The 12,429-nt window shown below is 49.4% G+C and overlaps 1 protein-coding gene across 1 annotated transcript in view; it reads right to left on the minus strand.

Annotated features, from left to right (window-relative positions):
- The window catches only part of DYNC1H1 (dynein cytoplasmic 1 heavy chain 1), a 71,372-nt gene that overhangs the window by 40,243 nt on the left and 18,700 nt on the right, over window positions 1–12,429 (minus strand). Inside the window, exons 8-17 of the mRNA XM_049897623.1 lie at window positions 9,184–10,260; window positions 7,847–8,026; window positions 6,410–6,559; window positions 5,765–5,911; window positions 4,474–4,614; window positions 3,584–3,760; window positions 3,346–3,456; window positions 3,144–3,263; window positions 2,162–2,401; window positions 41–196 (exon numbers count right to left, since the gene is read on the minus strand). Of these exons, the coding sequence (XP_049753580.1) occupies window positions 41–196; window positions 2,162–2,401; window positions 3,144–3,263; window positions 3,346–3,456; window positions 3,584–3,760; window positions 4,474–4,614; window positions 5,765–5,911; window positions 6,410–6,559; window positions 7,847–8,026; window positions 9,184–10,260 (2,499 nt within the window). The remainder of the gene's footprint in view (window positions 1–40; window positions 197–2,161; window positions 2,402–3,143; window positions 3,264–3,345; window positions 3,457–3,583; window positions 3,761–4,473; window positions 4,615–5,764; window positions 5,912–6,409; window positions 6,560–7,846; window positions 8,027–9,183; window positions 10,261–12,429) is intronic.

Below are 12,429 nucleotides of genomic sequence, written 5' to 3' on the forward strand. Positions count from 1 at the left end.
ATAAGAGCCGGGTCCCGCCTCCCACTCTAACGGCTCACACCTGCACACGCTCCTCGCTGCCACTGAGCAGCCCTGTGTCTGTCAGCTCCAGCGCCTCCTTGGCCTTGGCACACTTCTCTCTGTCGTCCTTCAGCCTGCCAAACTTCCCTTCGTAGATAGTAAGGGCCTGCAGTGCCTCCTCTGGCCGTAGGTTGCCCTGAAAGTCATCAAACGCAGAGCGTTGCAGAGCAAAGTCTCAGGAGAGACGAATGCGCTGGCCTTAAGATGGCGTCGGGAGACGGCGATTCCCCACACACGTAGCAGCCCCACAGGCTGCACACTGTGACCGTGCATCCCTGAAGGTACAAAAGTGTGAGAAGGGAAGGGGAGCCTTTGCTGCGTTACGTGCCTTGCGGGGAAGGCTCGGGACAGACCTGGGCCTGGAGGGGAACGCTCGCCAGCTGAGAGGAAAAAGCTCTCGGGCCCCCAGCCACACTGGCTGACGCGCAGGAGTCATTAAATCAGTCTCCAAAGAGAATGGGAAATAAAGCCCTGTTCTCACCTGAAGTGGACTCTACTTCAACAGCAACCCTATTATCTACACATTCCCTCTTCACTTTAATAACTTTTAAGAGCTACTACATAAAAACCAGTTTTCCACCAAAGCAAACTAACAATGAAAATTTTAATTATAACACATTGCTGGCACCAAGGTGAGGCAGTAAGAGACATTCACACTGTGGCGACAAGAATCTTCCTGTGGATTAGTGCTCACTCCCCACTGGAGCTGGCCTTGGTAACCTAGTGGTGGCATTTCTCTTTCTAAAACATGGGCCAGTGAACCAGGAACCACAAGCGAAGACCACAGAAAACCGGAGAAAGCTTGGCAGTACAGTCATGGTTGGGACGGGACAGAGCACCAGCCAGTAAGCGAGGGAGACCACGTCTGCCCCAGGGTCTGCTGTGGAAAACTCACGTCCCCAGAGTAGACAACCAGATGGAAAGTCAACACATTCTAACAATCCTTCTCTCTCTCTTTCCTGACCCCATGTATGTGCATATCCGAATAAATAAAATTTGAATTCTGCCCCTATGACACAAACTTGCTGTCATCCACCTGCTTGAGTCTTGCACTTGCTGTGCCCCTGAACCTACCCCCTGGGCCCTAACTACCAGCACGATCTGCCAGCCCCGTCTTGCAGCCTTCAGTGTCACCTTCCTGGACACGGCCCTAAGCCCTGCCCCAGCCCATCAGCCTCCGCACTGACTTCCGCCTGCAGCACTTATCACTGCTGCACTCCACTTCTCCTGCCCATTGACCATTGGCCTTTCCCTGCGGGAGCGGGAGTGCCGTTAGTGAGCCCACTGCTGCATCCCCGCCACCAAGAGCCATGCCTAGAACACAGCAGACCGAACTCATAGTGACCCTGTAGGACAGAGCAGAGCTGCCCCATAAGGTTTCCAAGGTGGATTTGAACTGCTGACCTTTTAATTAGCAGCTGAGCACTTTAACCACTGTGCCACCAGGGCTCCAGAACACAGCAGGTGCTCAATAAATACTTGAACGAATGAAGAGAACTGGGTGTGGCAGGTTCCAGATAAGGAAAAGTTTGACAATTACAACAACAGGACCTGCCTCCCATGACACAGAGAGCTAGCAGCTTGGTCTATGTCTGAAAAATTAAACTCTAGTTTCTAAGCCGATGTAAGTGAATAATTTAAGGACCCATAATCATTGCCACTGAGTCGATCCCTGCTCATAGCAACCCTATAGGACAGAGCAGAGCTGCCCCGTAGGGTTTCCCAGGCTGTAATCTTTACAGAAGCAGACTGCCACACCTTTCTCCCACAGAGCAGCTGGTGGGTTTCCAACCCCTCGGCTAGCAGTCCAGCTCTAAAGCACTGTGCCCCCAGGCCGCCTTAATTTTACGAACATAAACCTTTTAATCTTTAAAACTGTTTCCCAACTTAAATGACTGCCACTGGGGGTCTGAGTAAGAAGAAGACTAAGTTTTCTAGCTTCTATACTTCTAAATTTACTATGCGAAGCACTAAACAGTGTTTTAATTATAGAACGGGAGAAGGTCTTCACTACTGCAAAGCTAATCCATGCCAAAAAGCCTGAAGTTTTAAAGAAAACACAGCAGACGGTGCTCTCAGCACACAGCAGGGCGAGACTCACGGTGACAGGCTTGGTTTTCTCCCAGTCGGTCAGCAGGTCGGTGGTGCGGCTCTCCACGGCCCGGTCCTCCTGGACGATCTTCATCTGCAGGTTTGCCACCTGCTGCTGGATGGCCGTGTCCTTCCGCCGCATGATGTCGTTGAAGGCCCCCCACTCGCCCTCGATGTTGTCGATGTAGAGCCAGGAAGGCGGGAACTGGAAGCGCTGCTTTTCCAGCAGGCGCTGACCGTTGCGGTAGAGCTTCGGGAAGGAAAACAAATGGGATTTTTTCTCCTAAGGCCCCAGGAACCATCATTAGGCTCCCACAAGAGAGAAGACACTTGGCTGTGGACACACGCGGCCCATACCCCTGCGCTTCTCCTAAGAGGTGCCGCCCTAGGTTCTGGGGCAGCCGCCCGGAGAGCGCTCCGTGGCCAGTCCAGTTACTGCACTAGCTGCACCCATGTGACCCCAAATCGGGTATGAAGTGTGCGGAGCTGTGCTCCACCCCTCATTCCAAATTACACAACGGACGTTTAGGTGTGACGGCCTGAAGCTCAACCACCAAAGTGAAAGATTTTAAGGGATGAAAACCAGTGGCTCTCAAACCTTAACGTGCCTAAGAATCACCTTGCAGAGCTTTTAAAAATGCAGACTGCCAGGGCACTGGTAAAAATGCAGACTGCCAGGGCACTGGTAAAAATGCAGACTGCCAGGGCACTGGTAAAAATGCAGACTGCCAGGGCACTAGTACCTGCACCTTAAAGGGTGGCACATTGAGAACGCTCTCTCAGGATGTAAAATGCAGACTGCCAGGGTACTGGTACCTGCACCTTAACAAGCACATCGGGTGGTTATGGCCCAGAGGGTCAGGGACCGCATCCTAAGAAACAGCACCTTAAAGGGTGGCACATTGAGAACGCTCCCTCGGGATGTAAAATGTTATGGAAAACAAACTAGACTAGGGGTAAGTTTAGGAATTTTTAATTTTCACAGAGCTCACCTCAACTTGCTTCTCAAACTGCTTGATCTTCCGCTTCAGAGACTGCACGTAGGTGATGAAGGTCACTGCGTCGGAGGTGCTGGCCGTGTCCACTGAGTGCTGCTCCAGCTCTTGGCGGGACTGGGGAGAGAGCGTGCGGCAGGTTAACACATAGGCAGGCTTTCCCAGCAGGCCCGCTGTGCCGGCGAGTCCCCCTCCTCACCTTGGAGATCTGGGAGTGGAATTCGGTCATGTTGGAGCCCAGCATCTGACCGAATTTGCTGAGAACCTCCTTATGCCAAGAATCATACTTCAAGTTCACCTTGGACTGGACCTGCAGGAGGGTAAGTGTGAGACTCGCCGTCAGTTCCTTCACACAGGAGGGGGCCTCCGATGTCTGTCAGAGGGAACAGCCGCTCTCACAGCTACCCTGAAACCTTCCGACCAGACGCCGAGCTCACCTTGCCATAGTCTATAACCACTGGTCCAAACTCCTTCTTGGTTTCCGCGTTGTCAAAAGTTCCTCTGGCCTTCCTTATCTGGACCAAGAGAGCCTGCCATTTGTTCAGATCCTCCCCGAGTCTGTTATAGATGTTTTCAGCTTGCATGTCCCATAAACACTGATACTGAAGCCAGACCTGCAGATGAAGGGCACAGCTAAGTACTACAGTGGGAACCTGCCTTCTGTGGACTCTCAGTGTGTGTGATGCTCACGTTCCATGAAAGAGGTTCGGGTTCTTTTGTCACCGTTATATGCAGAAAATTCTGACTTCAGATTCTCAGAATTTTTGTATCAAAAAATAAAATTTACAGTTCTCAACAGCTAATGGTGATGACTGAACACGATTATGAATGGAATTAATGTCACTGAACTGTACCTGTGAAGGCTGCAGAAACGGTAAATGTTCTCTGTAACCTGTATGCTTATCACAATAAATAACGATAATATGTAAAAAAAAGTCATTACACCGCTTCTCACATCAATTTGAAGCTGAAGGACTAGACGATTACGTGCCTGTCCCGTTCTTACCCAAATGTCCTCTTCTCTTAATCAATTAAGAAATTAAAATGACGTCTTTATACTAAAAAAAAAAAACCTTACTATTCTCCAAAGTGGTAGCCGATACCCCTAAAGATCTGCCCTATGGAGCACTCTGCTCTAAAAGAAGGTATTATTTATCTAGTGAACCACAGCTACATGGCCCAAACGTTAGCTCCACGTGTGTAGCCTCTCACACCTGAGCTGAACGTAAGCAGGTGTTATTTATCTAGTGAACTGTATCTACACAGCCTGAACGTTAGCTCCACATACATAACCTCTCACACCTGAACAGGACATGCTGCTTCTCACCTTGACGTACTGCTCGACCTCAGTCACGATACCCATCACCGCAGAATACGACTCCTCCAAGGCTACAGGCCCGTCAGGCATCCGCGTCAAAGCGTTCCGGTAGAATTTTTCTTCTTCAGTCAATTCATAGTGGACGCCCACCTAACCAACCAGAGCCACAAATGAATGCAAGTAGTGGACAAAAATAGTAACCTCAAAGTTACCTTTTACTCAGTGAAAATGACCTGACAGGGTAAGTCATGGTGAAAACTGCATCCACTTACTTCAGCCACAAATAACCAAGAAATCTACTTATTATCTAACACACCAACCCAATAAAAGGAACATCAGATTCACTACAAGGTAGAAAGATACAGCCTTGCTGACGGCACAAGGTGAAATCACTTAAAGGGCAGGCCGAGAGCCAGGAGCGGAGGGCGTGGCACCCGCCGCGGCAGCCGGAGGACAGCGGCAGCCAGAGCTTTGAGCCTTTTCACTCGAGAAGGGAAGAGCTGATGACGCTATCTGATACGATGAGGCAATAACTATGACCAAATGTTTTCATTAACTTGGGTGATTCATTCCAACTACCTGAGTGCCTGTAATGTGCCAGGTACAATAAACAAACTACAGACCCCCTGCTCATGTGGATCTCTCTCCTACTGGCAGAGACAATATAGGAAGATAAAAAATAAACAGAAATTCAGACGGTGAGAAGTGCTGAGGAGAAAGATGAGGCAGTGAGACAGGGAGTGCCGGGTGGCGGGTGTTAGGAGCTCAGGGAAGGAGGGCACAGAGTGAGCCAAGTGAACGTCCACCTGAAGGGCGCTCTGACCGGACATCAGCAAGGGCAAAAGCACCCAGGGTTTCATTTCACTCTAGAAGTATAGTAATAAGAGTCTACCAACAAGATTTGCTTTAAAATAACGCAGTGGGGAGAGAAGAACATAAAACAAATACGTGTTGATATATGAAGCTGGGTGACAGAAGTGCCTGAGATTCTACTTCCGTGTATGTTTGAAGGTTTCCATAACAGAAAGAGGAAAAAAAGAAAAAAGCAGCAGGAATTAGGACTCCCAAAGAAGCTCGTAGAGGGAATTTCTAAGAGACCACTGAGAGGAGACTGTAGTGCAGAGTAACTATTTGGAAAAAATGTCAGGTTACACAGAGCTTCGGCTTGGTTTCCCTAACGGTAGCGCCTGGGTCTGAAAATACGCACAAAGAGCTTGTTAAAGGCGAGTGAGGGGGCCATCCCTCAAGAGCCCTAGGAAAGGTGTGGTCAGAGACACAGGTCAAGTCCCCGAAGACTCACCTGGTACCTCTGACTCTGGATCCTGGGGAGAGACAGGATGACCGTCTTCCACGCAAACATCTCCTGATACAGCTTGTATCTGCACTCTTCAATGGGTGGGTTCAAATAGATGACCTGATTGGTTATTCTCAGCTCATGGACAACATTCTGGAAAAGAAAGGTGTCGCTCTTACTCAGCAACCTATTTTAAAATGGCGTTGGTACATAAATCCTCTAAATTTTAATTAAGCTACTTTAGTATGAATCACAGAGTTTGTTACATAAACAATAGACACACCAAAAAAAAAAAAAAAATATATATCAAACCTGTTGGTGTCAAGTTAATTCCAACTCATAGCAACCCTGCAGGACAGAGTAGAACTGCCCCATGGGGTTTCCAAGGAGCGGTTGGTAGATTCGAACTGCCCACCTTTTGGTTAGCAGCCAAGCTGTTAAACCACTGTGCCATCAGGGCTCCATTATGAGACATGACACTGTCCTCTATAATTCTGTGCTGTGATCTGTGTTATAAAAGGTCAGAGGTTGGCCCTGCTGCTCCTCCTGGGCCCCCCTAGGGCCGCAGTGTTAAGTGCACAACAGGTGCGCAAGAAGGCACCACCTGACTGACATCCACGACGGTCTCTGGGTGCCACAGGAAGCACTCACTTTGATCTTTGGCTCTCCGCCGGGTTTGTGACTGACTTGTGGGGCGTCCGTATCCATGTCAACTTCTGCTTTATCTTCCGCTTGTCCAAGAAGGACTTGGGTCCAAGCTCTCAGGCCAGCTTGTAGGCGGACACCCAGTATTCTTTCAATCTGCAGAAGAAGAAATGTCAAGAACAGTGTTTCCTCAAAAAGTTAGCTTGCAAACCACGTGAGTCTATTAGAAAGCAGCAGATGCGTCAGGTCAAAGGTAAACAGCTACTAAACTATGATCCCCCCTCACTTTATCCTCAGAGTCTCGCTCTGTGACATCCTTCCTAGCCCCAGACAACTAATACTGCTGTCTCGGTCAGGCTGACTGTTCTGCGTCTCTGGGCTGAGTCCTCGTGCTCTCGACTGAGAAGTGGCCCAGGGCTGGAACACAAACACAGCCGATGCAGTGAAGGCCTGATAACTGTTCAATACAACAGAAAATTCTCAGCACAAGAAGGCTTTCCTGGCCACCTCAGAGACGACACTGGGAAACTACAATTTGGAGATGAAGCCATTTTGTTTTAGCCAGGAGAAGAATCTCCTATGGCAGAGAATCAGAGCGGTGGACCCTCCATGGATGGGATGCCCACAGGCATCTGCGAACAGTCTGCCTTCTAGCACCCACTCATCCTGGGAAGCTGTGACGAAAACGGGATTCAGGAGAGTGGGGTCTGTTCACCTTCCTGTTAACATTCTACTGTACACTGCACCCCCATTTGTGTATCCATTTAAAAACAGATGGCAGAAGGGACAAGCTGTGGGCCACCAAAACCCTGGGCACTGACTCACTATGTCCTATCTACTGTTAACCTGTCTGCCCCAAAATCGCCTCCTTCCCAAGACACATCACTTCATTCTGATACGTGCTGCTCCGAAGTCTACAAACTGGAAGATTCAGGGGGATTGGTAGGCAGGCTTCAAATATACATAAATATATACACTGACTTCTCAGAGGATTCCAACCACAAAACATGACTTTGTTTAATAAAATTACCCCCAAGACCTAGCTGGGATCCTCTATGCCAGAACTAAGAGGTCTTTTGTTGCTGGGTATTCCTTTCTAAACTGAGGTGGCAGAGAGGGACAGGGCTGGTGGACAAGGATGCTTGAAATGCTAGAGAGAAGGGCCACCTCAATTATAAGGTGAGTAGGGAAGGGCACGGGGCATATCTCCGAACATCCAGAAAACAGAGGGGGCTCTTTCTCCTCCCTCATAGCTCCCTGCTTCCAAGCCTCAGAACTGGAGTCAGCACGGTGCAGTTGTCATCAGTTCAGTGGGACTTCCAGGGGGACTGCCCTAATAACTTTGACGGGAGGATGCTTCTCCACGACAAATTTATGGAAAGGGTCCATCCGGCGCCAGCAGCAGGAAGCGAAAGGCGCTGCCCTGCCAGGCCCCAGCCCTACCTCCATGTCCAGCTTGTTGACCCAGATGGGCAGGTTGGAATAGGAGTGCAGATTTAAGTCGTCCACCGCTTTCTGGACTCTGTTCAAGATCTCAGAGAACGTCTTGTGATCATACATACATGTTTCCAAGGAGCGGACCTCCAGGTCTATTTTCTCTTCAATAATCAGCAGGTCATCCACCTAAAGGAGGTAAATGTAATATTTAAAATGCTGCTTACTCTATTCCTTTATTTTTATACACCCTCTTCTCAATTCACGAACCGTGTTTGAGACAGGGACGTTTTCTCACAAAGAGTTACTCCCATTTTTTGGGCTGAGGAGAACATTCATCCCACCCCTGCATTTTCAGTGGGAAGGGGGATGGAAGGAACACTATCGGCTTCTCCCCCTTCCTCCCTTCTGCTTACAGAAGACAGGCTCTCCACCCGGCCCTCCTGCCTGCAGTGCTGGCCTGGGCACCAGATGTGTGGGCCCTGGCCTGCTGACAGATGCAGCTCCCGCCAGGGGCCTCAACGGTCCAGCTATGCTAGTGACTGGGAAGGAAGTCCACGTCTGAGGCGGGTGGTCAGTGAGGGATATGGCTGCAGGCCAGTAGCTACGTCCTCCACTCTGCTCACTCTCTCAGTCCTAAAGCTCTCTCACGGACCACAGCACCGCAGGCTCCTGCGTCCTTATCTCCCAACTAGTTCCTAACTCAGGCGATGAAGACGAGGTGCTGTTTGATGGTCTCCTTACAGCCCCGACCCCATCAAGCAGCACAGTGAGTAAAAGGGCTTCTTACCCCTGACCTACCCTCCAGCCCACTAACTACTTTTGGCCACCATGGCCTCCTGCACACCTCCTGTGGCAGAATGAATGTTTTAACAGACGTAGCTATTACCCACTGCAGAACGAATGTTTTAATAGCTTTAGCTATTACCTGTTGCCACTGAGCCAACTCCAACTCACAGTGACCCTATAGGACAGAGGAGAACTGTCCCACAGGGTGTCCAAGGAGCGGCTGGTGGATTCAAATCGCTGACTGAGCTCTTAACCACTGTGCCACCAGGGCTCCCATTTAGCTATTCCTGTATTTAAACTGGAGTCCCTGGGTGGCGCAAAGGGTGCATGCACTTGGCTGCTAACTGAAAGGATGGAGGTTCAAGTCCACCCAGAGGCACCTTGGAAGAAAGGCCTGGGAATCTGCTCCCCAAAAAATCAGCCACTGGAAACCCTGTGGAGCACAGTTCCACTCCTGAGATGCACACGGGGTTGTCCCGAGTCAGGTGGACTCAAGAGCAACTGGCTATATTTACACCGCCGCCAGGGTCCCCGAGACCTAAATCAGAACAACGCACCTTCTCTTGGAAGTTGAAGACCGTCTCTGCTAGGCGCTGCACGTAGGGGTCGAGTTTGTAGGACTCCCACACCAGGGCGACGCCCTCTGCGATCAGAGCCTGCACCTCCTTCTTCAGGCCGGCCACCAGGAGCGATATGGTGTTGCGCTCCTCCACCTTCTCACAGGTCCGCTCGTAAGTGCGCACGCTCTCGATCAGCGAGATGGCGAACGGGTACAGCTGGTTTGCTTGATGTGCCTTGTTCACAATCGCCAGTGGGACCCGGAAGCCGAGCCACTTGAGGTTTCGGACTTCTTTTGAGAGTGTGATGATCTCAGGGAGAAAGTTCACCTTCAGCTTCAGGACATTTCCTGACCGGCCTCGAACACGTGTGCTTTCGATGGTGAAAATGCGCCCAGAAACGCCCAGGTTGCGCTGCTGCACCTTTCTGGCCCAGTCATCAAAGATCTCTTGAGTGTTGAGCTTCATGCGGAAACTGTCCCCGTCCTGTTTCAGCTTCTGCCCTTCCACGTGGTTTTCCCAGCCTTTACCAAGGACGTCTTCGACACGCTTCATGTAGGCGGTCAGCTGCCTGTCTATCTGCTTGGCCCAGATGATGGACCCTGACACGGGGGGAAGGTCGCGCACGTGGCTCATCTTGCATGCCTGGCTCTGTGGATACTGGACCTTGAACTTGTCGTGCAGAGACCCGATGTCGTCTTTCACACGCTGGATCAGCTGGGTTTGGTACTCACGGATGGCCCCGCGGATATGGGGCCTGACAAACAGAGCATTGAACCTGGAGAAGATCCTGAACATTTCGTTCGCGTTCTTGGCAGTGCCAAGTTGGTCACGGAGGCGGGCAGTGATGCGGGTTTCCACTCTGTCGATCCTCTCGTCATATCTCTTCATCGCAGCCTCCCAGGCTTCCGTGCCTTCTTTGGAGACGTCGAGCCCATCCACCTCCTTGACGTTCTCGTAAGCAAGGTTGACTTCCTCAATGGCATTTGCATCGGCAGCATCAAAGAGAACCTCCGCTACTTTCATATCTTGGGGTTCAGGTACCTCTCCTTGATTCTGTTGTGCAACTGCTGTGACCTAAAAGGGGAGATTTGTAACAAAAAGCATTGACCAAATGAAGACTTCCGTTCTGCTGCACCACACAAAATCACCTGCCAGTTATGCAGGCTCCTAACTTTAGCTGGATGGTTTAGAACCACCACGCAGCAAAATCAAGTCAAATACTGTTGAATCTGCACTATAAAGAGCTTCTGGGGATGCAGCTTCGTTGCTTAAATGGTCAAAACAACATATGTAAAAAACTGGGACTTTAGTACTTACCTTTTCAAGGTTTAGTCTATGATTAAAACTGCATTGAAGAGAACGACGATACATTATGAAAAACGTAGCCACTGTCACTGAACAATGTGTACAGAGATGGTTAAATGGGAGCCCAATTTGCCAGGTAAACTTTCACTGAAAACACACTAGAAAGCCCAGTAATTCATGAGAGTGCTACATACAAACTCAGTATCCAAGGTAAAGTCTTCCTTTCAGAGATTTTCAGAGCCTTAAATTACAATTCATGGGATCAGCAGAGGGACAGACAGAGCACCGTGGTGGCAGGGAAGGACCTTCAGTTCCCTAGGTGCTACCAGGGCAGAGCACGAAGCAAACACAAGATCGCTACACCTCAAGAGATAAGTCTTCAGACCTTGAACCTCAAACTAAAACTTTCCCCGGAAGTCAGCTTAGAACCCAACAGCTTAGTTGACTTAGGAAAGTACATCTGTCTTGAACACTGAGTTCCTTCAAAGATTTATCTGTGTGGGATCAAACTAACAACAGCACCTCAAAAGGTTAGATGAGAAGCTTAGGGGGCAGTGAGTTCACGTTAATGGTGGTGGACTAAGTCGGAAAAGAAGAGTGAGAACAGTTATAGAACTTGAATGTAAACAATGTCAATGAATTTTGCATGTACAATTTGCTGAAATGGTATATCCTTTTTGCTGTATTTTCTCCAAAAAATTAAATGATTAAAATACAAAAAAGAGGAAGTGTTAGACTCCCACATCTATCTCAGACCCATTCTCCCACAGAACCACAGAGCCCGGCAGGAGTGCTGACCAGGGGTCCACAGATACTTAGGATGAAACTCAGATGGTCTGTGAATTTGACTGGGGGAAAATTAAAATCACTATTTTCACTAACATCTAACTAAAATTTCCTACAATTCTGAATGTAGGCTGCAAGTCACAGTTGTTTGTGGTACCCATGACTTCATTGCCAATAAGTAAGTTCCTATCACACTGTGGAAACCCTGGTGGCTTGGTGGTTAAGTGCTACGACTGCTAACCAAAAGGTCAGCAGTTCGAATCCACCAGGCACTCCTTAGAAACTCTGTGGGGCAGTTCTACCCTGTCCTATAGGGTTGCTATGAGTTGGAATTGACTCCGAGACAATGGGTTTAATTTTGGTGGTTTTCCTCACACTACAGCTGTGCTCTTCTTGGGATCTTTTTTATCTTCATCGCACTTCAAGGTTCTGGTACTGGACTTGTCACCAGTGTGTGTGGAGAGGCACGCAGATGACTAGATTCTAAGTTTGAAAATGTTGCTGTTTACCTTATAAACCTGTGCATTTTATTTTCAGCACTTAAAAACACTCTGAGGGCTCCTGGTAATGGTGGGATAGAGACAAGAACTGGGCAAATTATTAAAAACAATTACTTCAGGACAATGGAAAACAACCAAACATGAGTCCACAACCTGAGATGTGTTTACTCATGAAAAACTGCTACTGCACCAGGTAAGACCTGTGAGCTGCTGGCCTTCTTGCCTGGGGGTGCTCCTGTCCCCTCCAGCTCAGGCAGTGAAAACGTGCAGTCTTATCTGTGGGAGTAAAGCACCAGTTAATTTAAATTTAATTGCAGGTAATAGCGCCCCCAAAAGGCAGAGAGAATAAATGACACAGGCAGGAGACACCAGGGGGCCCTGCAGGAATAAAAAGCCTGGCGAAACTCAAGCCTGTAGGCCTCCAAACGCCCCTCCACCTCCGCACAGCTTAGCCGGCAGTGGTGGAGGCCCCACTGCTCAGGGAGGCCAAGAATCACCTCTGCCCACAGCACGGGCGGACTGCTGCTGAGGGCCAGCCCTGGGAGTCAGGCTTAAAATCACAGACAGCTGTGCAGAGAGCCAGGGAGACACAGGTCACACTGTGCAATAGAAGTTGAGGCAAGGTGAGTGCCACTACAACAGAAACCCAACA

Source organism: Elephas maximus, chromosome 10, assembly GCF_024166365.1.
Source record: "Elephas maximus indicus isolate mEleMax1 chromosome 10, mEleMax1 primary haplotype, whole genome shotgun sequence".
NCBI lineage: Eukaryota > Metazoa > Chordata > Mammalia > Proboscidea > Elephantidae > Elephas > Elephas maximus.